The sequence below is a fragment of the Thunnus maccoyii genome, chromosome 20, assembly GCF_910596095.1.
Source record: "Thunnus maccoyii chromosome 20, fThuMac1.1, whole genome shotgun sequence".
Taxonomy (NCBI): Eukaryota; Metazoa; Chordata; class Actinopteri; order Scombriformes; family Scombridae; genus Thunnus; species Thunnus maccoyii.
In genome coordinates this window covers 27,880,472-27,907,702 of record NC_056552.1, presented here as the reverse complement: position 1 = coordinate 27,907,702, position 27,231 = coordinate 27,880,472, and the positions used below count along the sequence as shown (strand labels likewise).

Sequence of the window (27,231 nt, the reverse complement as noted above, 5' to 3'; positions counted from 1 at the left end):
CCCCTCCCACAACATTTCAACCAAGAAGCCCCCGCGCCACGTTAAAGCTACATGTATGAAAATCGGTACACACATGTAAAATGCCAGGGCACACAAAAAAGTCTCTTGGACCCATAGCTTAAGCCCAACAGGTGCTCAATTTTGGTGATTTTGCATGCCTTGTATTTTAACGAACTCCTCCTACAAAATTTATCATAATGACTTCAAAATAAGTGTGTGTCTGGTTTGTGATCAAAAGTTATTAAAAGATTTAGCTATCGTTGAAGTGTGTGGCCATGGCATGCTGTTGAGTTTTGATGTTTCGCTGTGACAGAGGAAATTGCTATAACTTTAGTGTAAACGCTCCAATCTGCACGAAACTTCACATGTTTGATAAGTGTCCCGGCTTGAACACATTTACATGACAATATTCTGTCAGTGATGCAAACTGGCTCAACAGCGCCATCTACAATATTTCAATAAAGCAGCCCCTGCCCCACGTTAAACCTACATGTATGAAAATTGGTATACACATGTATCATGCCAGGGCACACAAGAAAGTCTCTTGGACCCATAGCTTAAACCCAACAGGAAGTCGGCCATTTTGAATTTACTGTTCAGTTTTTGTGATTTCCATGCCTTGCATTTTAACAAACTCCTCCTACAGAATTCATCATTATGCCTTCAAAATCAGTGTGTGTCATCTAGACTAGTTTGTGATCAAAAGTTATCAAAATCTTGAGTTTTTGCTGCCTTGGGGTGGCAAAGCTGCAAACTGTGATGTTTCACCATGAAGCAGGAAGTTGCTGTAGCTTGAATGTACATTGTCCAACCTGCACCAAATGTCTCATGCTTGATAAGAATCCTGTCCTGAACACATCTACATGTCAATATTGAGTCATAGCCATAGCGCCACCTACTGACAACAGGAAGTCAGCCTTATATGACAAACATCATCTGATTCACATGAAATTTTCAAGGTGTGGTCTACACCTTACAGCAACATGATGTTTGCTTAATAGGTGTTCTCTAGCACCACATAGTGGACACAGGAAATGATATTTAACTCCTTCATGCAATATTCAATAAGAGTCTGGTCCTGAACACATCTGCATGCCCGCAATAAAACCCCTTCGACTGCAGCGCGCCCCAACATGCGTTTTTTGAAGTTTATGCCGCTAAAGACTTGAATATGCTCAGATTAAACTCTATTCGGCACTCAACTAAGATTACAAGAATCCAACCAAAGCCTTAATTCTCCACTCCATCTGAAACAATGCTTTGAAGATGATAGTGACACTTAAACTGGATTTCTGTCTGCTTGCTGAGAGCAATACTGCAACAAGGAGTTAAACTGAAAAGACTCATTCCAGAGCAGCCTGAAATGGCTTGACTCCTCTTCACTGCTGCCTCCACAAGACCTGCCCACAGCCCATGGCTTGATTCGGGCTACCAAACAGAATTGGTGACTCTACACCCTTGCTAAGTAGAGACTAACTCCAACTTGACCCAAAACAACACCAGACCTGCCGAGACAACATCTCTGCAGCAACAAAAATTGTCAACAGTAAGGCAGTAACATGGCTTTGTGATCAAGGGTTGATGTCGAATAACGTTAAAAAATTAAGATGATTTCTTTAGAGGTTTAATTAGCCTTCCCTAAGCATTCCCCTTTGCAATACGTTAGCCTGGTCACACACTTCGAGACACTATTTCTAAACAGTTTTCTTTATTTTATTATCACTTATAGGCCTTATTATTCTTTTTTATTTATTATCTTATGCTTTATCATTTATCCTCAAGACATTTAGCTATTAATAAATGTCTTCATCTATCCTAAGAAGTTGTAGTTGTGGTTTCTTTGAGCACAGCAGACAGAGGTCACTGCTTGGACAAGAACGTACAGTTATGAGACTGATTCATTGATTAAATTGAATAAAGGTAAGTGCTTCCTCCTGGCACTAACAAATTCTAACCAAAAAGAGAGGTGGTGCCCAGATGAGGTTTTATTTCAATAAAAGTATTAATATTCCAACATTATGTTCTTTCAATTTTGACATATTTATTCATTTTTCAAAGGAAAACATTACAAGTAGTTTTATTTTTTAGTTTTAAACAAAAATATCCAAGACATTAATAATAATAATGAAATATAATAATATCACCATACAGTAAATGACTGGTTCAGTAATTCCACATGATCAAACTGCACCATTCATTCATTATTCCTCTCTCAGCCAGCTGCCTTTACCCATCCATCTGCATTTCTTGTCATTCTTTTTTCAACCCTAACACAGTCTCTCAGACATCCATTTTCTTTCTCTCTCTCTGCATGTCTCCCCCTCTATACTAAGTCTCTTGCTCTCTCTGAGGCGGGCCCATTGGAGTGTGCAGGGCAGGTCATAGCAGTCCATTCACAGCAGAATAAAGAATGACACATTAGAAAAAAGAGAGACAAATTCAGCCACTCTGGAATCAAAGAGCAATTTTCTGCTCTATTAGAAGGCCTTTTTGTTTTCCACTCACCATTCTTCTATTACTGCATGCGTGTGTATATGTGAGTATGTATATATTTGTGGATGTGTGTGTGTGTTAGCGATAGCATGTATGTTTGAGTAACGTTTTGAAATAAATTTGTGCAATAGTGTGTTTTCAGTATTGGAGATCTGTCATACAGTGTTTATATGATTATATGTGTCTCAGTCTAAGTCATGTGTGTGTCGTGTGTGTGTCGGACACTCACGCTCCATAGGCAGGAATGGGTGGTGGAGGAGGTGCAGCGCGGAACGTGTTATAGACGGCGCGACCCCTCCCTCTCAAATGGGCCCCTCTATAGGCCACCGCTGCTCCTGTACTGGGGTATGGAAACCCTGTCACTGAGAGACATCCAGACACACAGAGAAAGGAAGAGGTGGGATGAAGCACAATATGTTACAATGCTAAATTTAATATTTTCCTTCACATAGAATCATTTTTAAACATTTAAATGAAATGGCTGCCATTGTGCTGTATTTTTCTTATTGTCAACAATTCCTATGAAAAGGCCCAAATCAACAATGTGTTTGACTCTCTTAATACTCTCTGACTTAACTACCCTGTTGGTGGCACTCATCCCAAAGCCCATGGGTTCTTACTGCTGCTGTACTAAGACAAAAGACAAACATCTTTAAAAATGACTCGCAAATATGTAGTTTAATTTTAAAAAGGCTTAATAATTTTCACCTGGCCATCATAGGTTTTTAGCAAACTTACTCAAAAAGGAGGAAACAGTGCATTTGTTGGGGACTAATTTCAGCTGAAGTTTAAGACATACTGCATTTGGAATATGTGTCTGGGCCAGAGACACAGCTGATGACCTGCTGAGATGACTTGTTTGTAACAAGGTATAAATTACTGCAGGAAACAATGACAAGGAGAAAGATCCTCTCTGCTTTTTAGAAAAAAAACAAAAAAACAAAAAACTAAACATCACGCCCCCACCAATGCAGCCACTTGCATTGTTTTAATGCAGGGCTTTTTTCAGTCCGAATGGGTCAGTTGCTGTAAAATACATGGACAACTGGCCACTTTGTACAAAAGGGCATTGGCCATTAGAAGGTTGTTTTAACAATGATAAACTGAAAGTTGTGAGAGCTGAAGTAGAAGAAAGGGCAAGAAAGTTGAGCAACAATAGAGAAGGCATTAGATTGGCAATTAGTTTATGGCAGGTTGAGATTGACAATAGCAATGTGAATAGAAAGAAGGAAGAAGCAGAAAGGATAGTCGAAAAGTTGAGGGATTTAAAGGAAGTGAATAAGAATGCAAAAATAAGTGAATAAGAGAGTTTGCGAAGAGAAGAACCTGCTATTGCACGTAGATTAGTTAGAAGCCCAAACACTGGTCTTTATCCAAGCCATGCAGTGTTTGAGAAAACAGAAAGCAGCCTTGATTCCTGCTGTGTATAGAGGTAGAATGCAGATACAGACACAGGTGCAGAATATGAGACAGAGAGAGGAGCAGGCTTGAATGAAACTCAGAGAAAAGAAAGAAGGAATATCAAGAAGAGAACCAGAAAAATAATTCTCAGATCAGGCCACTTGAGGTTTTGCTGATGATGCAGAATGGGAGAAAGTAGGCACAAAAATAAAAACACAAAAAAGAGTTAAATTGGCACCAATGTGTTAATGCACATGCAAGAAGGGAAGCATGTCTGTCTAATATTGCCACTTGTAGACAGGGTGAGGATGAGTCTATTGAAGCATATGGGCTCTGACTTAAAAGTGTATGGGCAGCGAATAGTGGTTTGGAAGCAAATGAGGGTCAAGCATTCCAGGATGTCAGCTTTGTCAACAGTCTACTACCTCATTGCACTTGAAAACGGTCATGCTGAATTGGGACACAGCTCTCTTTGCAGATGTGACAACAGCATCAGTGAATGTTGAAAGGCAGAATTGGGACACAGCTCTCTTTGTTGATGTGACAACAGCATCAGTGAATGTTGCAAGGCACCATAAAAACAAAAATATTGGCCAAATATATAATGAAACAGGCTTATTTCACCAGTATTTACACCTTTACTTTTAAAATCATATCACTTAGTCTGGATCGTTTACTTTTGAAAATTTTGCTCAGGGCCTTTGGATTGTTCACAGGAAACAGGAGAGATTTCCACTCTCTTGCCTTGTAGATATTAAATGTTGGAGGACTCAGACTTTTTAGACATGTTGATGGTGAATCATTTGTTTAATAAATACTGTAACTCACAGGCCACTGAAATATATGAATATGGATGACAATTCAAACAAAAAGTGATAGATTGATTGTGTTTCCACAGATTAAAGAAATTTTTCATGGATCTCATTTTTTTGCAGGAATGCATCCAACTGTTTTAACACTGCCTTTTCTAAAATCTTACCCAGAAAAGGCAGGTTTGATATGGGCCTAAAGTTAGTCAAAGCAGAAGGGTCAAGATTGTGCTTTTTGAGGAAAGGCCTGACTAGAGCTGTTTTGAGTGTATCTGGGAAGATGCCTGTCTCTAGAGAGCAGTTTACAAAGTCAAGTACATTGTGAATAAGACTATCAAAACCTCCTAAAAAAAGAAATTGGGAATGGCATCGAGGGAGCAAGGGGAGGATTTCAGCTGTGTAATGATTTTCTGGAGTTCCGGTTCACTAAGTTTAGAAAAGGAACTTAGATTTCCGTGAGAAATACTAGCAGGTTTTTGATTGGTAAAATTATTCACCACACTAGCTAGGATATTAGTAATTTTATTTTCAAGGAAGGATATGAACTCCTTGCATTTTGACTGTGAGGCATGGTCTATTTTATCACTAAGTTGGGAAGGATTTAAAAGGCGATCAATGGTTGAAAATAAAATTCTGGGGATGTTTCCACTGTCACTAATGATCTTAGAGAAATATGCCTGTTTCTCACAGCGTAAACCTTTATTGTAAACACAAATGGATTTTATAAAGATCTCTTGGTGGATTGTTAATTTGCTTTTCCTCCACATTCACTTGGCTCTAAGACATTCCCTCTTTAACAGACGAGGTTGGTCATTGTCCCAAGGTGCTTCCTTAACCTGTGATTTCTTTTTGATTCTCTCAGGTGCCATTACATCGAGAGTTGATCTTAATTTGCAGTTAAAGTGGTTTACTTTTTCATGAATTGATGTGATTTCATCAGAGAGAGGCTGACTACACATGTGGTTCGTGAAGTTAGTGGCTGAAGACAGACTAAAAAGGTGTCCTTTAATGAGGCGCTCAGTATCATTATTTACTAACCCCACGATAGTAATTTTGAGAAATAGGCAGTATAAGCAGATCTGATATATTTATATCAACAATCTTATTAACCACAGTATTCAGACCTCAAGAGATCACTAGGTTTAGTGTGTGGCCACAGTTGTGAGTTGGCTCAGCAGTATGTTGTATAAAATCAAAAGAGTGCAAAAGTTGCAAAAAGTCCATAGCATTGAAGTCTGAGACGTTATCAATGTGCAAATTAAAATCACCAGTTATAAGAATCCTATCATGGTTAGTAAAACAGATTGAAAGTAGTTCAGAGATGTCAGGTAAAAATGAAGCTGTATACTTTGGTGGTCGACAGATAGAAATCAGCGGCACTGAAGTCTGACTTTCCAGTATCATCGCCTGGTATTCAAAAGATGAATAGCTAGGTTCTTGAACTTAAAAATGTCCCAAAAAAATCGATCAAGTGGATCACGGATTGAGTGGATGGTATTCAGCATTTATGATTTATAAGCAGTATAAATATATATGGGAAAGTGGTCTCAAACTTTTGGACCCCGCTGTGTACATACATATCAAGTATATCAAACTTGCTATGTTTCACAGGAGGAATTATAGTTGTTGACAAAGACATTAATGACACCATAAAAATGTCCTTAAATCTGCCTATGTTTACATAAGTGTGTTTTAAACCATTAAAAAAAAAAAAAAAAAAAAAAAAAATATATATATATATATATACATATATATACATATATATACATATATATACATATATATATATATATATATATATATATATATATATATATATATATATATATATATACATATATATATATATATATATATATATATATATATATATATATATATATATATACACACACATATATATATATATATATATACATACATATATACACATACATATATATATATATATATATATATATATATATATACATATATATATATATATATATATATATACACACACATACATATATATATATATATACACACACATATATATATATATATATATATATATATATATATATATATATATATATATATATATATATATTTTTTTTTTTTTTTTAATGGTTTAAAACACACTTATGTAGACATAGGCAGATTTAAGGACATTTTTATGGTGTCATTAATGTCTTTGTCAACAACTATAATTCCTCCTGTGAAACATAGCAAGTTTGATAACACAGTACAACATAGTTGCAAACATACTGTATATATTCAGTCATTTTAAATACATTTATTAACAGTTTTAAACTTGCCTCGTGTGTCATGTGTATAAACAGTTAATAAATTGATACATTCAGTCAGGTCTAAAGTTTAGAAGGTCAGGTTTAAAGTTAGGGGACTCATGATCAATATCATGATGAATGATATTGATCATGAATGATCAAATTTTAGTCCCTATAGTTTCCTTTGGTCTGGCTTTACACAACTTATGTCTTAATATGTCTAGTTCAGGATTTCTTTTACTAGGTTATCGGATGTTTGACAAGGCTTTTTTTCAGTTTTGAACTTTAAAAAATGCATCTCAAGTGAAAGTTTGCTTGTCATATTTATACTGCAGATATAATGTCAGTGACATAGGCTAATTGCTGTTTATGTTTGGGACATGTGGGGCATATTGTATGAGCACAAGTAACATCAATAAATCATAGATGATCAGATGATCATAGATCATTTTTTACCTCACTATGCAACATGAATACTTATTAATTGATGAATGTACTAACATGACAAATACACACACATTGAATCAGAAAATGTTTCCACCATAATTCAGAGAGTTCTATATAGGATGCACATTCATGCTCAGTAAAAATAGTTAGTCTAGTTAACATTTGCTCAGCATTTGTCAGAATCATTAAAGCGTACAAAGAGCACACTTTACTTTAACAAACTCTAAGTATTTATTACTTGGCTGAGTCATCCTCAGAGCAGGCCTGATAACATGAGCCCATGTTCCAGTTTTATTGAGGTTCCAGGTTTTACTTAACAAAGTTATCCAGATAACTCAGTAAACCTGCTTATTGGTTCTTAATATACAGCACACTCAGGAGAAAATACACACTGATTTTGTTGTATAAATCAATTTCCAACATTCTTGGAAAGTAATTAATTGTACAGGAGGGAGACAAATCAGCAAAGTACTTTGCTTTTCTAAAAACAGAAAAATGAATAGATGTATGGCTAAATGAATACACATGCTCAATTTAGGTTTGAATTGCTCAAATGAATAGAGAAATGAAAGATTATATACCACATAATAAACAGAAGTGATTATGCACATGTGGGCTACAAATCTTTTGTAGGATAGGACTGACAATTATATATAAAATATATTTATATATTGATTTCAAACAATTTTACAATGTGTTATAAAGCATTGAAGCATATGAACTGTTTGTACACATGTACAGCAGGGTTCAAACGGTTTATAGATGTGTTTAAAATGACCAAAGACATATCGTTATATATAATTACAAATATGTTATCAAGTATTCATCAACTTATATAACTTCCAACTACATGAAAACATTATTTTATATAAACAATGTATTAATTGTTTACAATAGTTTTATGAATGCTATATAGGGAGGGTTAAAATAAAGCATTATCAAATATTTTTACTTAGAAAGACTCAAGTTCAAACTTCCTTAAAGTGTCTAGACCATACAATATATGTATCATAAAAGCCAAGTAAAGTGAATATTATGTAGAACCTTTTACACTGATCGCCTGTTTAAGTCACCACTCAGGCAGATACCGATGCCTTGAAAAGCATAGGCCTACTATTAAACAGCAAATATACTGTAACATATCCCAAGCACCTATAAACCTCAGAGAGGCCCAAGTTATAGTTGACTACACCTACTGTCTGCAGCCACAGTGAAAAACACAACATGCTCCACTGTAAGTGCTCAAAGACAGAAAAGAAATCCATCTGTTTCTTTCTTTCTCTGTAGGGTGATGGAGAGCCTCCACACACTGCTGTTTGTGCCTCTGTGTACTCTAACTAGTCAGACAACAGCATTAATATGCCACACAGTTGGCAAACAGTCCATTGGTGATATATTCTGGGAAAAAGATCAATTTCCCCCAAGTTGCCCACACCCTCCCTCTTTCGCTTAATATCAAACATACATATACTCATTTTTGTGTGTGTGTGTGTATGTGTGTATATGCATGAGTGAGCATGAGGACATGTGTACGTTGTTGTTGGTGTGACGTATATGAATGCAATCTGATGATGAGCAATGGCTTGTGCATGCTACAGCGGTGTTGTAATAACCCATGAATCATGGCAGGACCTTTGTCTGACAGCCAGCAGGCCCATAAAACAAACAACTACATCCACTGATACACACATGCATAAAGTAATAAACAGAGTGCACTTGAAGGCTGCATAACCACATACACACCTTATCTTGTAATCTGGGCATGTGTGTGATAATAGCTGGAGTCACTTATGATAAGAGTAAATATAGTATATTTATGAAAATGTGTTATTAAAGTGCTTTTTGTATGTGTGATTAAGTAATATGTGATTATCTTATGTGTGTCTTGGCTGTGTGTGTATGTGTATGTGTGTGTGTGTGTGTGTGTGTGTGTTGAGGCCTCACTGTGTTAAATGCACCACATTTCTTCAATATGAGAACAATGACAGAGCACACGGTGTGTGTAACTAATTGGGCTTTAAATAGATCCTCTGAAAATCATAAACCTACATACAACATTACAACACTGGGGTTGCGAAACATTTGAGTGAATTACATTGCTTTTTAGAGAGCAGATATGCTAAAATCTGACAATGATGACATCAACTGGAGTAGCAGAATGAGGTGCAATAAAAGTTTAAGTATTTCAGTAATGGGTGTAGAGCAGTGGCAGCTGGTGACTCAAAAAATCGGGGAGGACAGGAAGAAAACCAACATGGAATCTTACAACAAACCGCATCAAACTATATCATTGTCCCACCTGATGAAATCGGAGGGGTGGGGGGCAATTTTATATGCCAATAAAAGAATTTGCCTCCAAAAACAAAAACCCCTAAGTGGTGAAAAGGCTGCTTCTTTAAAGACATTTAGCATATACATATTGTTTCTAAACAAAGAAGTGCACATTTTAGCTGTGCAGTGGTTCTGAATGTGTCATTTTACCAACAAAGTGAAATTCAAATTTATAGAATTGTTCTATTGTGACAACAGATTTATGTTAATCAAAAACAGACAACATATCACATGATTTACATGTTTTTCTTATGTATTTTCTTAGTATACAGAAATACATAAAGTACTACAAAGCTTATAATGTGATACAGGTTCAGATCAGTACTGAATACAAGAAAGACTGAACACTAAAAACATTCACAGATCTAAAAGTGTAGGTTCACAAAAAGTATTAATGCATGTATCAAATACATGACTCACACACTCTTATCTATGTGCACAACATACTAAATATAGTCTACAAAGCTGACATGTTAACACTTGTTATTCTAGTTACTTAAAGATTATTACTCAACATACGACTCAGCTTAAAAACGAACTGAGGAAACTGTCACAAGCAAGCAGCCAGACCTCCTGCACACTCATTCACTAATCACACAATATCAACAGGTGACTGAACAATGACTCAATTAAAAACTGGATCAATTCTAAATGAATGAGTGAGTCCAGACAGCTCACTGTAACTTCAACAAGCAAACTATCTACAGAACATTATATGATCTCTGCTGCATTCTTGTTAAGGAGATAAATTCACACAACAGCCACACAGAAAGACATTTAACCATCAGAGATGAAATTGGTGACCAAAGAGACAGAAAGAGAGAAGCTGTATCTGACTCACGTTATCTGATGTCGCCTTCTTTCAATCATGGAGATGAAGTATTCATGTCATAACGTCCATTTGTGGCTGTTGGTCATCTTGTTTGTTAGTTAACAGAACTTTGTGGCTAACCAGTTAACCAGTCTGATATCATTAGCAACAATGACAAACAAGCTAACTCTCCTGGTTGTTTCTCCGGTTGCTTCTCTCTCCAGCCTCCTGCCATTGCTGCGCTGCCCAGTCCAGATCCATTCTCCCGTTAACTTAACAACAGTCCTTAACAGTCCTTCCATGGATGTATGAAGAGTCCTTCAGGGCTGCTACAACAAGCCAACTGTTGCATTGGCTAACACAAGGAGCTATCTACTTCTCGCTATCTACTGCTGTTACTCTGCCTTACAGTGGAGAGAAGTGAAGATGAAATGTGGAAACTATCATTGGACCAACGTGATGTCAATATTGCATTCTGGTTGTTGATTGGTTAGGGAGGATGTCCTCCCTTGGAGCATCATTTTACGTGTCTTGGCCAATCATAGATTAGCATGAAAAAAATGAAGTACATTAAATCGATGTAAGAGATCCCGCTCTGAGCAGACACCTGCAGGCACCCGTCCTCCTGATGGATGTATAAAGAGAACTGGATACAGCGTCGGAGGCGGGGCCCCTTCAATCCTATGAAAGGTGCTCAGTGGCGCCAAGCCTCCAGGAACAGCACCAGGCTGTGACGCCAATTGACATAGCGGCCAAACTGTGTAATTACAACGTCATGTGACGCTATTGGGCCCGAAAAGACTTTTTTCCATAGACTTACATTGTGAAAGAGACGTCCGTAAATCAGCGGATAAATTTTTTTGAGCATTTCAACCCCTGCGAAATGACTTGTCTCACTATCAGAATTTGATCCATTCGGTCTGATCACATTTCGAAACAACATTGTTTTATCCCCATTCAAGTTAGCCAGAGGGCTAAACTGTAAGTAAAGTGAAAGCTGCTAGTGAGCTTGCTTGGACTTAATTCTGATAGTGATGATGATGATAAGTCATCTCACGGGGGTTGTGATGCTCAAAATCTGCTGATTTACAGATGTCTCTTTCACAATGTAAGTCTATGGGAAAAAGTCTTTTTGGGCCAGTGTGCATCACGTGACGTTGTAATTACATAGTTTGGCTGCTATGTCAAATTTGCTTCAAAGCCTAGTGCTCTTCCTGTATCCAGTTCTCTTTATACACCCATGGTCCTCCTCTGCCCCCCACTCCCACCACTCTCCCTCACTGCCCCCCACCACCGCTTCACACACACTGCTCTTTCTCCTCCTGCCCTGCAGGTGTCGCTGTTGAAGCATTTTAGCCAGAATTTCAATAATGGATTTTTTCCAAAGAAGAGAGAAAAAATATTTTATAAATAATACTGAGATTTGGTAATAGTTTATTTCAACCAGATATTCTTTTTTATATTTTGATCTCCCTCTTGATCTCCCTCTCTCAAAAAAAAGAGGAGGAGTAACCTCCTCTGTCTCTATGGACCAGCCTCACTGAGTCACACTGACGTCCTACAGGACTACCAACAGGGCTGGCAAAGGTTGAAAACCTGTTTGCAGTCAGGAGAGGTGAGTGCAGACAGGGCCGGACTGGGAAAATCATTCAGGTTGGGAAATATAGCATGAAATATAGCTGCAGTCAGCCCACTTTTTAAGACTTGATTTCCTGCATTCTGGTGAATTTTAGTGCATGTGAATAACAAACTAATGAGCCAACAACTGCTTATTACAATATACTGTTAGGAACCTCAAATAAAACCAAAGGTACGTATCATTAAGGAGGGAGACAACATTACTACTACTACTGTGGCACCAATGCTAATCTATCCACCTTCAAAAAGAAAAAAAAGCAAGAGCATGCCATATCTTTGATGTACCATTATAATACAGCTAAGCACTCTCTCCACCTATTAAAAGAACAGAGCAAGAGCACAATACCCTACTCAGTTTACTGATATTCACCAATCAGAAGTTTGAGTACACCTGTTTAAAACCATTTTTTCCATAGAATTACCCTAAACTGTATACATTTGATTTTTCTAACATGTCTTGTACCTGCAGGTTGCTCTGAAGTAGTGGACTTCTGTACTACTGTGACACCAATGCTACTCTCTCCACCTTCAAAAAGAAAAAAGCAATAGCACAGCACACCGTATCTTTTACTGTACCAATATAATACAGTTAACGACTCTCTTCACCTATTCAAAGAACAGAGCAAGAGCACAATACCCTACTCAGTTTACTGATATACACTACCCATCATAGGTTAAAATAGCCCTTTAACCAATACAAACATTAAATAACATAGAGCTTTAAGTTTCAACAAATTAAAGTAGCCTGAATAGTGTGACAGAAGATGTTGTGTTGTCTCAATAATTTTCAATCATGAGCTCAAAGTATGAACTCGCTGATGGAAATTTTCATCAAAATGAATGAATTTTCAAATAATATAGACCACATTAACTAGACTAGATATGCCAATTATGCCATCATTGTTTTTGAGGAAATCAGAAAGGGAACTACCACTTTTATTGATTGTCCAGTTGCTTGGCTGCTTTAACATTGAGAGGAGACGATGATGACGCATCGGTGACATTAGCTACATTAGCTAGGTAGCAAACGTTAGCTAGCTAGCATATTTATTTGCCTTTCTTTCTTTCTCTCTTTCCCTCTCTGCTCCTGCTAAGTCATTTAGCCACTCTAAATGCACTTGCTGCTAAACAAAACGTGTAACTGCCAACTACTCTCTCTCTCTGTCAAGAGACAGAGAGAGAGAGTAGTTGGGCCAATTAGCAGGCCAGTCCACCGGGAAAAGTCCTGGTGCTCCCAATTGCCAGTCCGGGCCTGAGTGCAGACCAGGCCTCACAACTGGTTGCTTGCTCTTACGAGCCTTCCTTTGTTGCCAAACAGGGATAAATTGTGCCACATCTGCTGACGAAGCTATGCTAGTGCTATCACTAGCAGGCCTGCTGTCCCAGGGCTACAGCTACCTGGAGTGCCCATGACATCTAAAGCCCCTTTTTGACCAAATGTTCCAGGTAGGCTACTTTGGAAAAAGAGGAACTAATCTCAGCAACTAAACTTGGAATTAAAAGTCCCTGTTGTGCAATCCTGTTTGTGTTTCCACTGCATGTAAGGAACCAGGTAGCCATGCTAATTAGACCGATAAGGAATTACAAAATGCTCTCACCTCACTCTCTCTTTTTCTCTCAGTCTTTTCAACAATGAGTCAGGAAGTCGACAACAAATAAGCCTAATGTCCTCCCCTTGTCCTGATATCCATACTAGAGTACTTCCTTGTTTTATGAATGAAATGATACACAAGTTGAAGCAGCCAATGTGTCTGTGTTTGACCAACCAGCGATGGTTAGCCCTACAAACTCCACCCCTTTTTGGGGGGTAAAATTATCTCCCTACGACTTTTAGTTCCTCCAGTAGAGAGGCAGGTAGGGGAACCGAGTTCCTCAAAAGGTTCAGTCCCAGGGGAAAGTTCCTACTGTGGAAACATGTCACTCTTGTAGAGACACCCCATCTACGGCGGAACAGTTAGCACACATCATTGTTATAGCGAGGCTGCGTTAAATGTGGATGGCTGGAGGCTAAGCTAGTAGGCTCGGCTAAGCTCAAAGCTAAGTAAAGAGGGCAGCAATAGGTAACCCACTGATGCTACTTCGCCACTATATCTACCATTTCAGAAAGAAAACTAGCAATCTAGTATGCTGGACTATGTGGACTAAGCACAGAATAACAACGTAGATAATGAGATGAATGAAGAGGTTAGGACAGACTATCAGGGAGGGAGGGAGTGTAGACAGCAATTACCTGTCTCACAGGAGTCACAAAGCAATATCACATATTACATAGTATTTACATTCAAACTGAATTGATAAATGGGGCCACTATTGATCTTTTCATCATCATAAAACCACAGTGCACTAAAATAAAATACACATACTGAAATACATTGATTGTGATGTACAGTTTGAAAGAGAAAAAAAAGAAAAATTAACAATACAATAAAATTAGCTAAAAATGATTACAGCTCTGCTTTGCTGTTAGGCAGCACTTAACCTTTGTTGTGAAATATTTTGCAACTGGAATTCATTTGATTTCAGTTGGTAATGAGTTCCAGAGTTGACAGCCCTTTATAGAGAAGGCTGATTGTCCAAATTTAGATCTACAATGTGGTATTTTACAGTTGCTATTCACCATACTCCTAGTTACCCTGTTACTGTCACGTCTTTGGATATATCTGGAAAGAGGCTCGGGGGATAAACTGTTGATGCATTTGAAAACTAATTTGAGAAAACAAAAATGAGTAAAGCTCTCAAAACTAAGTAGATTGTACTTTTTCAGTATGTGACAGTGATGCCACCAGACTGGCTTTTTGTCCATTATATTCAGTGTCTGATTGTATAAGGATGTGAGGTCTCTGATTGTGGATGGTGATGCTTGAGTCCATACTGTCATACTATATGAAAAATGAGAGAAAATCATAGTGTGCATAAATAACTGAGATGCTTGAGTTGATATGTAGTGCCTGATTAATTTGAAACAATTAAGGTTGGTCTTTACTGTTTTTGAAATCTTCTTTACGTGTATATCAAATTTGAGCTGTGGATCTAAGATAATTCCAAAAAACTTGAAATCACTGACCTCCGTCTTCATTCCGTAACTTGATTTTAAAATTTTCAAGTGAGCCCTGATTTCTAATGGAGAATCACATAGAAACTGTTTTTTTAAAATTCAAGACAAGATGATTATGTTGCAGCCATTGATGGACAACATCCAAGTATGCAGTCAGGATCTCTGCTGCCTTGCTAGGTGACTTGGCTGGTGCATATATGGCCGCGTCATCTGCATAAAGCTGGCAGCTGGCCTCTGGGAAACTTGTAGGCATGTTGTTTATAAACAGACTGAAAAGCAGTGGACCCAGGATTGCAACTTAGGGAATGTCCATTCTGTAGTTTTAAGGGATGACTTGGTCCACTTTCACACACTGCTCTCTAGTTTGAAGATATGACTGAAACCAATCAACTACTTGTTTTGAAAAATTGAATGAAGACAGCTTAGAAAGGAGAGTGTGATGGTTGAGAGTGTCAAATGGCTTTATCAGGTTAAGAAACACTGCCCCCATGATATTACCCCCGTCCAAGGAACGCTTTACATTTTCAATGAAATAACAATTTGCAGTTTCTGTGGAACATTTTGGTCTAAAACCAAACTGTTGTGGATGAAGGAGCTGATTGGTTTCTAGGTGGTCAACTAGCAGTGCTGCCACGACCTTCTCAAGTACCTTTGACAGGACAGGAAGAATAGAAATAGGGATATAGTTGCATATCAGATCATGATCCCCTGCTTTGAAGACTGGTGTGATGACTGCCTTTTTCCAGTTATTTTTGAATTTGCTGGTCCTAATTGATAAGTTGATGAGAGGAGTCACAAGTCTTATTAATACATAGCTATATTTCTTAATGAAACAAGTGTCCAAATTATAAATGTCTTTGGCCTTAGAATCTGATAATTTCTTAATAATTTCTGCAATTTTTGCTTCATTGACCTCTTGGATAAGAAAAGAATCTGGTGATTCTATAGCTTCTGGGTTATTAGTTATAGTTGGGGTATCAAAATTTTATGTCAGTTCCTCTACTGACTGTATGAAACTCATGTGCCATGGTGGCTTTATCTGTGATGGATGTACCATTTATTTCCAGTTCGTTAACACAGGAACCTTGGAACCACTTATTTCCAGTTTCTTAACACAGGAACCTTGGAAACAGCTGTAAAAGCTGATATATATTTAGACTGTTTTTATCCTATTGACCCTCCTGAACTAACTTCAACAACTTCTTCATCTAAACCACCAATCTGAATCAGACCCTATACCAACTAGGCTGCTAAAGGAAGTCTTACCCTTAGTAAGCACTTCTTTACTGGATATGATGAATATGTCTTTGGTAACAGGCTATGTAGCACAGTCCTCTAAAGTAACTGTTATTAAACCTCTTCTTAAGAAGCCTACTCTTGATCTGGTACTTTAGCCAAATATAGATATCTAACCTTCCTTTTCTCTCTAAGATCCTTGAGAAAGCAGTCACCAATCAGTTGTGTGACTTTCTACATAACAATAGTTTATTTGAGGATTTTCAGTCAGGATTTAGAGTGCATCATAGCACAGAGACAGTATTAGTGAAAGTTACAAATGATCTGCATTGGACAAAGGATTTCTCTCTGTATTTGTCTTGTGAGATGTTAGTGCCGCATTTGACACAACTGACCATCACATCCTATTATAGAGACTGGAACATTTAATTGGCATTAAAGGAACTGCATTAAGCTGGTTTATGTCCTATTTATCAGATTGATTTCAGTTTGTACATGTTAAAGATGAATCCTCCACACACGCAAAAGTTAGTCACAGAGTTCCACAAGGTTCTGTACTTGGACCAATGCTATTGACCTTATATATGCTTCCTTTAGGTAATATTATTTGGAAACACTCCATAAATTTACATTGCTATGCAGATGATACACAATTATATTTATCAATGAAGCCAGATGAAACCAATTAGCTAAAGAAACTCCAAGCATGCCTTAAGGACATAAAGACCTGGATGACCTGCAATTTTCTACTACTAAACTCAGATAAAACTGAAGTTATTGTGCTTAGCCCCAAACACCTTAGAAACACATTATCTAATGATATAGATGGCATTACCCTGGCCTCTAGAACCATAATAAGGAATCTGGGAGTTATCTTTGATCAGGATATGTCCTTTAACTCCCACATAAAACAAATTTCAAGGACTGCCTTTTCTCACTTACGTAATATTGCAAAAATCAGGCACATCATGTCTCAAAAACATGCAGAAAAACTAGTCCACACATTTGTTACTTCTAGACTGGATTATTGCAATTCCTTATTATCAGGCTGTCTTAACAAGTATCTAAAGACTCTCCAGCTGGTCCAGAATGCAGCTGCACGTGTACTGACAAAAACTAGAAAAAGAGATCATATTTCTCCCATTTTAGTTTTGCTGCACTGGTTTCCTGTGAAATCCAGAATAGAATTTAAAATCCTTCACCTCACCTACAAAGCCCTTAATGGTCAGGCACCATCATATCTTAAAGAGCCTGTAGTACCCTTTTACCCCACTAAACACTCCTGCCAACACTACACTCCCAGAATGCAGGCTTACTTGTGGTTCCTACAGTCTCCAAAAGTAGAATGGGAGGCAGAGCCTTCAGCTATCATCATCTATCAGGCCCCCCTCCTATGGAACCATCCTCCAGATTCCGTCCGGGGGGCAGACACCCTCTCTACGTTTAAGAGTAAGCTTAAAACTTTCCTTTTTGATAAAGCTTATAGTTAGGGCCAGCCAGGCTTGCCTTGGATCAGCCCTTAGTTATGCTGCTATAGGTCTAGACTGCTGGGGGACTTCCTGTGATGCACTGAGCTCCTCGCTTCTCCTCCTCCTCTCAATCTATATGCATTCATGTACCATTTATGCATGTAACTAACTTGACTTTTTTAGGGTTTTTGTGCTTTCTCGTCTCACAGGAAACTCCCTAGTCCAAGGGATGACAGCGTGGTCCAGCCTTGACGCCTTCTCCGGCCATTATTGCTATTATTATTGCTAGTCATCTATATTATTGTTATTGTTGTTGTTAGTATTGTTGTTGTTATGCTTCCCTGTGTCCCCCCCCCCCCCCCCCCCCCCACCTCCCTCCCTCTTTCTCTCTCAACCCAACTGGTCAAGGCAGATGGCTGCCCATCTAGAGCCCGGTTCTGCTTGAGGTTTCTTCTTGTTAAAGGGGAGTTTTTCCTTGCTGCTATCGCCAATCGCTTTCTAATGTGGGAATTGTTGGGTCTCTGTAAATTGAAGAGTACAGTCTAGACTTACTCTATATGAAAAGTGCCCTGAGATAACTTTTGTTATGATTTGGCATTATATAGATGAAACTGAATTGAATTGAATTTATTATTTTTGTCCAATAAATCACCATATAATTTTGTTTCTATGTGAGGATCAAAACTTTTCATCATATCTTTTAGTTCATCATGAAAATAGAAACGGTGTGATGGTGGGTTATACAGAACAAAAACATTAAAATTCATTTGAGGTGAAAGAATCACATTTAGGGCTAAACACTCAAGAGTGGTGTTCAGTTCTATTTCTCTGCATTTGTACTTCTCGTTGATAAAAAATTAACATCCCCCCACCCCTACCTATATGTCTATCCTTTCTATAGCATACATAACCAGGAATGTCTATCATATTCGCTGCCACATTTCTGTGGAGACAGGTTTTGGTTAAGCAAAGATAGTCCAGGTTTGAATCAGACAGTAGAGTATGAATCTGATTTAAATGTCTGCCAAGAATGCCTTTGGGTTTAGATTTTAAGTCCCATAACACTATGGCATGATTAACAGTCTGGAAAAACAGAGGCTGTTTTTGTTTTTGGGCTGCATGGCACTCAGTTTACCCTGATCCCGTTTCTTGGAGTGTCTCAGCAGTTCCTGCGCCACACCCAGCCCCGGCCTGCAGTTTAGACAGTTTGTGTGTGTCAAATTGAACAGACTCACCAGTCAGGTTGCACTGGGTTGCATGAGAGCAATCTGGTCCATGTGTCTTCTGATGACTGCTATCAGACAATGCTGCCAGATTCTGACTCAGATCCTGCCTTGTCATAAACAGGTGCTGTAGCTCATCTCCAAACGCACCAATCACAGCTTCCAATGCTGTCGCCTCTGTAGCACATTGCCTGCCCTGCGAGATCAGATCCTCCACCATTCAGATATTGGGCACTTGTGCTGGGGTGAACCTGACTGTTTGTTCAATCACTGGTGGTCCGGGATCGAGATGTATATCACCAGCTAGTAGTAGTAGGACCAGTAGGATTCTTGACAAATGCCACATGCCATACTGTGTTGAGAGTTGTGTAGCAGTTTTTGTTTTCTTATTTTTAATCAGTCCCTTTGGTGAGCAGATGGAGTATAGGGCAAGATATCCATTTCCAAATGAGTAAAGTTTTGTTTGATCAACATAGGTTACTAGCCATTTTAGGGTGTGTCCAAGAGGAACCAGTAGGAGCAAACAACAGGTGAACAGCATGCAAACTTTCCCTCGATCAAACAGCTTCAGTTGAAAGATTCTCTCATGCTTGGAGTCATCCTGAGCAGTGTTAAAAACTTCCTGAGAGATGTAGGTCAAGATACCAAGTAGTGACAGAGAGAGTGTTAGAATAAGGAGGATTTGAGTGGAGCCCAACAAACCACTCATGTCCTCAGCAGCCATCTTGGACAAGCACTTCTCTGTTTAGGAGCAGCTGAGATTCTAAAATGAGAATGGCTAGTCCACTTTAAAGGTCAGTCCACCTTCAGTGAGCCTGGTCAGGTGACGCTAACCCATTGTCACTAACTTCGAGGCTAACCCCCTTAACTTTTCCAGCAGTTGGGGAAGCAACAGATAAGTCTTTTCTTTGTCTTAAGAAGCTGCAGCATTTATTAACTGATACACTGCAGCCTATTCTGTACATTTACTGCCAGACTGATAACTTACTGCTAACCTTTTCCTCTGCTCTGCTTGCATTCCCCATCACTTTTCTGGCACTCGCTCTCTGCACTTGCTCAACCACACACTCACTACGCACACACATCATGCACTGCCCTATTCTTTATGGCAGCTACGCTACTCTTATAACAGTACCTTTCACGTAGATGTCCTTTGAAGAATGAGGTGTATTAGAAAAAACACACTTTATTCTCTGCCTACATTTCATACTGTGCATTTTGGATGAACTCACACTGTATAACCTTGGACATGTAGCCACCAAGCCCGTATGCCCATTATTCGTTTTCTTGTTTTTGTCTTGTACAGTGTAGGGAGTAGCTTTGCTTTGAACATGCAATAAGTTCCTCTCGACAGGCTGACAGCTTTGATGACACCTGGCACTGTACCACACATTGCCTCCCTCACTCCTTGTCTATAAAATGCATATACACTTTGTAACTGACACCAGTCTGCAATTACATTCGGTTGTGACTGTATGCTGATCCCTTGCAAGGTTTTTCATTAAAAGACAAAAACACAACTTTGTCACTGTCAGCTTTTTATTTTCAGATTTCCACCAAAGAGGAGAGGGTGGATTTGATGCACTAGTCAATTACTCAAAAAATTCCATGGTAACATAGGGTGTGCATGGTCTCACACATTGTGCGAGTGAAAATCATTAGTAGCCCATTGAGATTATTGATTGTGTGAAACTTTAGCAGTGGTGTTCATAATTCTGTAGCAGAACCAACAGTGGGGAAATGCTGCAAGTGTCTATATGTGTAATTTTTATTTTCTAATTGGTTTATCATCTTAGTCACTTCTATGTTTCATTGCATACACACACACACGCTGAAGCCACAACACAAATGACGGGTGCTAATGTTTAGCAGCATGGCTACAGTGGTAAACCTGTAAACCTATGAAAATTCACTGGTTGCAGACTGAATTACAAAAGGTGGTGTCAACAGCTGCACCAATACACCAATGACAGTGTGCCCATGTGAAAAGAGTCCATCTAATGTCACCCTTACGCATATGTTAAGAAACTTTGAGCCGCTTGCCTTGTTACTTCCCTGCCTGTATTTTGCATTTTAATCTTATTTGTTGTGTTCTGTTGTTTTGGAAAGCTGTGCTGCCAAGCTCTGCATACACTAACTCACATCAGATACACACACACATACACACACACACACAGACACACACACATTGTTCTGCTTTGCATATACTCAATCTAGGACATAGTCAATCAATCTGTATCACATTTCCCTTATTGTCCTTCATGCCCACAGTCTATTTTACCCAAACATACACATAGACACAAAAATCCTCTTTCTGTCTCTCCACTCCACATAGGCCAAGGCTACTATGCAAACTGATCAAAAAACATCAGAGGAAGTCTGATCTCCATTCTCATCAGAGTTTACCCCTTAGACCAAGCTTCAGCATGTGATGTTGTTGGGCCTCAACCATGTGGTCAGACAAAGGCAGGCCTACATGTAAACTCTGAAACCTGACCATGAGGCTTCCTATGTCCTTTAACCCCCGAAACAAAAGAGCAGTGCCAAAATGCTGCTCTCGCAGACTCCATCTCCCATCATGCTTGGCTCAGTTCACACCTTGGTGTTAAATCCAGGAAACTCCAAACTCTCGTCTCTCATTGGCAGAGATGCTCCAACGCCAGAGGATGTCACGGTGATGCAGCACATTACCGCAGCTTTAAGTACTGGCTGCACATCAACACCCATTGCCTTTCCATTGTAACTGCGCCGGAGGAAGCTTTATGAACCCGATTACTAACAGAGGAAATTGTGCACGTGTACCTATTCCCCATTGACTGAAGCTTCTTTCCTCCCTGGATGAGATGAGACTTTGACCCGTGTTCACCTGAACACAACTATCGGATCCGTGAGAAACCGCTGTTTGCAACTCAGCACTCTCACCTAACCCTAACCCTGCAGAGGGAAGAAAAGATTTCTTCACAGAGACGCGGATAACTTCTATGCCCCGCTGTCTACCAAATGAGTTGACTACCCTGAGTTTCTTTGCTGCCCCACTGAGAAACCAGCCGCCGTCAGCCTCGAGGAACTAAGGATGGCACGCTAGTATGTAGTAGTGTGCATATCTGACCACCGATTGGCACCATCTTGCAATTGTTTAACTGGAACACCGCAGTCACATCTGCCAGTTGGTTCTCACGTGATGTGACTTCCTTCCAAAGTCACATCAGCCATCTTGAATCTCGTACACACGAATACACATACACACACATACACCCACAAACACACTCCACACACACATGCTTTTGACATGACATGACCATACATAGCTGCTGTTTTATGTGTGCCGTTTGATTAGTATTAGTTTGTAGTATAGGGTTTGTTAATTGAAAGATTTGTTGATTCTTGTGGAGATTAATAAACACTGTTATAGCTCTAAAGAGAAGTCTTTTGTCATTATTGTGCATGTTTATTGTGATAAGTGGCTGATTGAGAGACTCAGAGCTTGGACTTAAACCTTTACTTTTCACTTGGGGATGCTGATATCCCAGATATTATCTCTCCTAATTGAACTATTTTGTGAATGGAACTACCTTATTGTTTGGTTATTGGTCCTGGTTCCTGGGTGGTACTCCTGATTTTTAAATGTTTGAATAATCTTGCTCCAGCTGTACTCTGTCCAAAACTACTTTCTATCAGTCATCTTTTTCAGTAACAGGGATATATTTTTGGAACGCCCTACCAATAGAAATAAAAATACAAACTGATCTGAAAATGTTTAATGAAAAGGTGAAACACTGGCTGAAACAAAACCAAACCTGTGATCATTGATCAATGATCATGCGCTTGTGCCAGACACATGCACATGGACATGTACACACAGATAGAGGAACAGATACGTGCAGATAAACAAACATACATGCATACTGATACAGACTATGCATGTATGTACATGGACACACGTACCTATAAGTACTATGCACAGAAAACACATCATTGCCATGAATTAGGGAACATACACACACATCCGCAACACATGTAAATTGATTGTTATATGATGTAAATACTGTTGTTATTGAGAATGTCAATGAGAAAGCCTAACCAGGGACAGGGGTCGCAAATTAGCCTTGGCTAGAAGTCCTATATGCAATACATCTGTTTTATTTTAACCTGTTACAATAATTTTTTGCATCGTCCCTGGCAAGTAAACTCATAAATAAATAAAAATAAATTATTAATTAATATAATAATTTCTTGATTTAATAGCAAAATGCACCCATGAAATCCAATAATGTGTGTGTGTGTGTGTGTGTGTGTGCGCGCGCACACGTGTATGCACTTATTTATACAGCCTTTACTTAAGACTGGCCTTTATTTAGGAATTCCCATGGAATATTTAATACTTTATTGTAACGTAATCCTAAGCTTCCTTGTTTTGTGAACTGATGCATTATACACCTTTCTAACAGTTCATATGCATGTGACTTCACTGAAATGTTTTATTATGAAATGGCTGCAATTTGAGTATCATTAAAGCAGCTTAATAAAGAGAAACAGAAAGTTAATGGACCAACCCTGTCTCATAGAAATTACATTGATATTGTACTATATTGCTACAGCAAATATATTTCAAAGGAACTTAATGTTGCCCAGATGTTTTGTTGGGAAACATAGTTAGATACTTTCTGTTTCCCAAGGAGTTGCAAGAACGCTCCTTTTTAAAAAAAATTTAAAAAGTTTTTGTATTGCAAAATTGTATAGATTTGATACGTTTTTGATGTCCATGTACCTGATGAAGAGCCAGTGTTGTTTTTGTATTGTTAACACTTTAATAGGCCTGTTCCAAACACATGTGATGGCTTGGCTTGACTTGGTTTGACTCAGCGCATCAGCCCAGCACGGCAGGGATTTGCATCTCCATTACAACAGGGCTACCTGCTTGAACGTGTGTCTTTAACTGATGATGAACTTGTCTTGAGTTGAAAAGCATGCAGCAGGCTTTATATCATGGCTGTGTCCAGTGGTCAAAGTCGCGGATGTAAAACAGTGGATAAACACATTTCTCTCCTATAAGTTGTAATGGGAAATTTTCTCTCGAGAAAGAGGGCACATGGAGACATAAAGAAAGCATTAAACATTGTTACTTGTTGAAGCAGTTGTAAACACTGTACAATCCATCACATCATCAGTAACAATTATACAAATGTCCACACGCAAACAAAAATACAATCTTGTATTTTTGGAGAGAAAGCATGTTGTTCAGCTGGCCCTTTCCCTAAAGCCAGCCCTTTCTCTAAAGATTGTGAACTCAAACTAGACAGCTTTATACCTCTCCAGAAGCAAAGCTAAAAACAGTCTGGTCCCTAAATGGACACTTCCACAAACCGTTACACCTTCTTACAAACAAGTATGGTCTCTAAAACAGCAGGCTTAAGACAAAGATATCTCTAGCTAACCCCAGAGGTCAGCAAGCAACCCTCAGATAGAAACAGGTTCAAGAGTTCAACTAGCCTAGGAGTAGGATTTCTTCACCAACATGTATCCCCAAAATGACAATGACATTACATCACATTCAGCTGATAACAAACATTGACTCCTTAGTTTGAAAACATTTGTAACATATATACAAAAGATTTATAAAATGATAACCTACTATTCAATTTTCTTTCACAAAGTTCTTCACAATAAAAGCCTTCCATTAGTTTGTCAGTGGAATATGAAGCAGCTCCATTACGACTGAAAGCAATCAAGAAATGATAACTCCTCTTTAACAGGAAGACACCTCAAGCAGCAGCCATCTGCCTTGACCAGTTGGATCTTTTCTTTCAAACAAGTGAAAAGTTAATGAGGTTAAATCTAGCAGTGTTATTTTAAAGAAAGTTGCTGTGAGTTTACTACTTATGAGGAGAACTAGACAGTCTGTGAATGCAAGTCAAGTCAAATAAAATAAAGCAAATAAAGCAGATATCTGAGAGTACAAACAGAAACACAGCAGGGAAACTAAACTTCAAACCACAGAGTTTCAGTTAGAAGCTACAAAAGTACTCAGAGCTGAACACACAAAGACTTTTAAAACAGCTTTCTTTCTGGTCTCCAGCACAGACATACTGTAAGTGGCGCCTCTCTTTGGGGGGGAGAAGCAGGAGAAGGGGGGTCATCACGGGTTGGCCACGATTGGTGATATGTCACCGCAACCTGCTTGGAGGCAGGTTGGGCGTGCATTGGCCCCATTCCGGAGATAGTCCAACTTAGGCACGACTCAGCACAAGTAATAGGTAAGTAGCTGTGTTTAAACTGGTAATGGAAACGCAAATGAACACGGCATGGTTTGACTCGGTGCTGCCAAAAGTGCCAATGGAAAAACCCTATAAATCTCTCTGTTCAGCATTTATAAGAAGATATAAATATTTACAAAATGGTTTGTAACATACTATAAAGGTTTACAGCACACTATAATGTAGTTGTATTATTAAATATTTATATACTGCTTATAAATGCTAAACAGGGGGACTTAAAGTAAAGTGTTATTGTTTTACTTATTCAACATTTAATTGAAACCACAATCTTTCACAATCTTTCCCTCACCTTGAACCATCTGCAGGGTCAAAGTCTTTTGTACCCACCCTCCGCTCTAACCACCTCCCAATGAATTTTGCAGGGTAAACAAAGGTATCACTTTACATTGTTGCAAAATCATCGCCAACATAATCCAGTCAATAACTAAGTTTTTTAACATCCATTTGTTTGGATACAAGGATTCACCGCTACAAATAACGAGTAACACAGTGATACTTTCCCTGTGAAGTGTTTATCATTAACATGTTTTCTTGTAAAAAAAAAATATTAGAAGCCTTGTCACATGTACAGAAGGCCAAGAAATTAGGTTTGTTGAGATGCACTAAAATGTGTGTCCTATTTATTTTGTAATAATTTGTGTCTGAGGCCATTTTTACATTGCTGAAATCCAGGGCTCTGAGGGACAGCAGGGCATCTCAACCTTGTGGAGGTCCAGCTTTTATTTGAGAATTTATAGTATATGTGTGTGTCTGTGAGAGTGTAGCTGTGTGTAACTATGAGTGTCTGGTTGTTTTGGTGCATATCTGAGCGTGAATATACCAGAGAGAATGCACATCTAGGCTTACATTCTTGCATGTGTACCTACATATGGGTATTCATTAAATCGTGAGCATGTGTGTATGTATGTGGAGATCATCCGTCATTCTTTTGAATGGGATTTGTGCACAATAAACCTGTAGCCGAGCCCAGCAATGGAGATGGAGTGCACTGTCAGCTGGCCAGGATTTATGGAGGCCAATTCAGCTGATGGGTGCTGTCTGATAAAGGTGATTAATCGTCCTTACTTGCTTTACATCCTGCTTTGCTCTTGCTCCAAACTAGATTAAATGTAGTCATAATTATTCCAGGAAACACCAATCCCATGCACTTTCGCTTACAGGTGGAAATTTTTCACTTTTCAAACGGTGGAGGTGAGAGGATCGAAGAGAGAGACAGGAGAAAGAGAGAATTAGGAATGGCTAGAAGAATGCAGAAAGTGCAAAAAGCAGGGTGGAGGCTTGCATATAAATTGCACTGTGTGTATGTGTGTCTATGCTGAATGCCGGTAGCCCTGAGCCACAAGAAATATTCATGTAATGAGAAGAAGACAGTATGAACAAAAAGGAAAATGCAAACAGATAATAGGCATGGCTGATTGGCCCTCTTTCCTCTCCATCCATCCATCCGTCCTCCTGGGAGAAAAGGAAGCTGTTTAGGCATGGCAAACTTTAGTGGTGCATTTAAGACAACTCCACACATTAACATCCTATAAATTAGCAAACCAGAGTGAGTATGTGTGAATGCGTGTTTTCTAATACTTGAGGACCAGGGCTGGTTATACAATATTGGGTAACACTTTATTATACACACTATATTAATAAATGGTAAATTGATATTAATCAAACATTAGTTAATAGTTATTTTACTGTTAACAAACAATAAAGTGATAATTAATAATGTTTACTAAAAGTTATTTTATCATTAGTTTATATAATATATAATTAGTTTAT

General features: G+C 38.5%; 1 protein-coding gene across 2 annotated transcripts in view; it reads right to left on the bottom strand.

The window, feature by feature from the left end:
• The window catches only part of rbfox3a (RNA binding fox-1 homolog 3a), a 143,709-nt gene that overhangs the window by 19,209 nt on the left and 97,269 nt on the right, over nucleotides 1-27,231 (bottom strand). For both annotated transcript variants that reach the window (XM_042396425.1, XM_042396427.1), the window contains one exon: nucleotides 2,723-2,855. In XM_042396425.1, coding sequence (XP_042252359.1) covers nucleotides 2,723-2,855 — 133 coding nt within the window. The remainder of the gene's footprint in view (nucleotides 1-2,722; nucleotides 2,856-27,231) is intronic.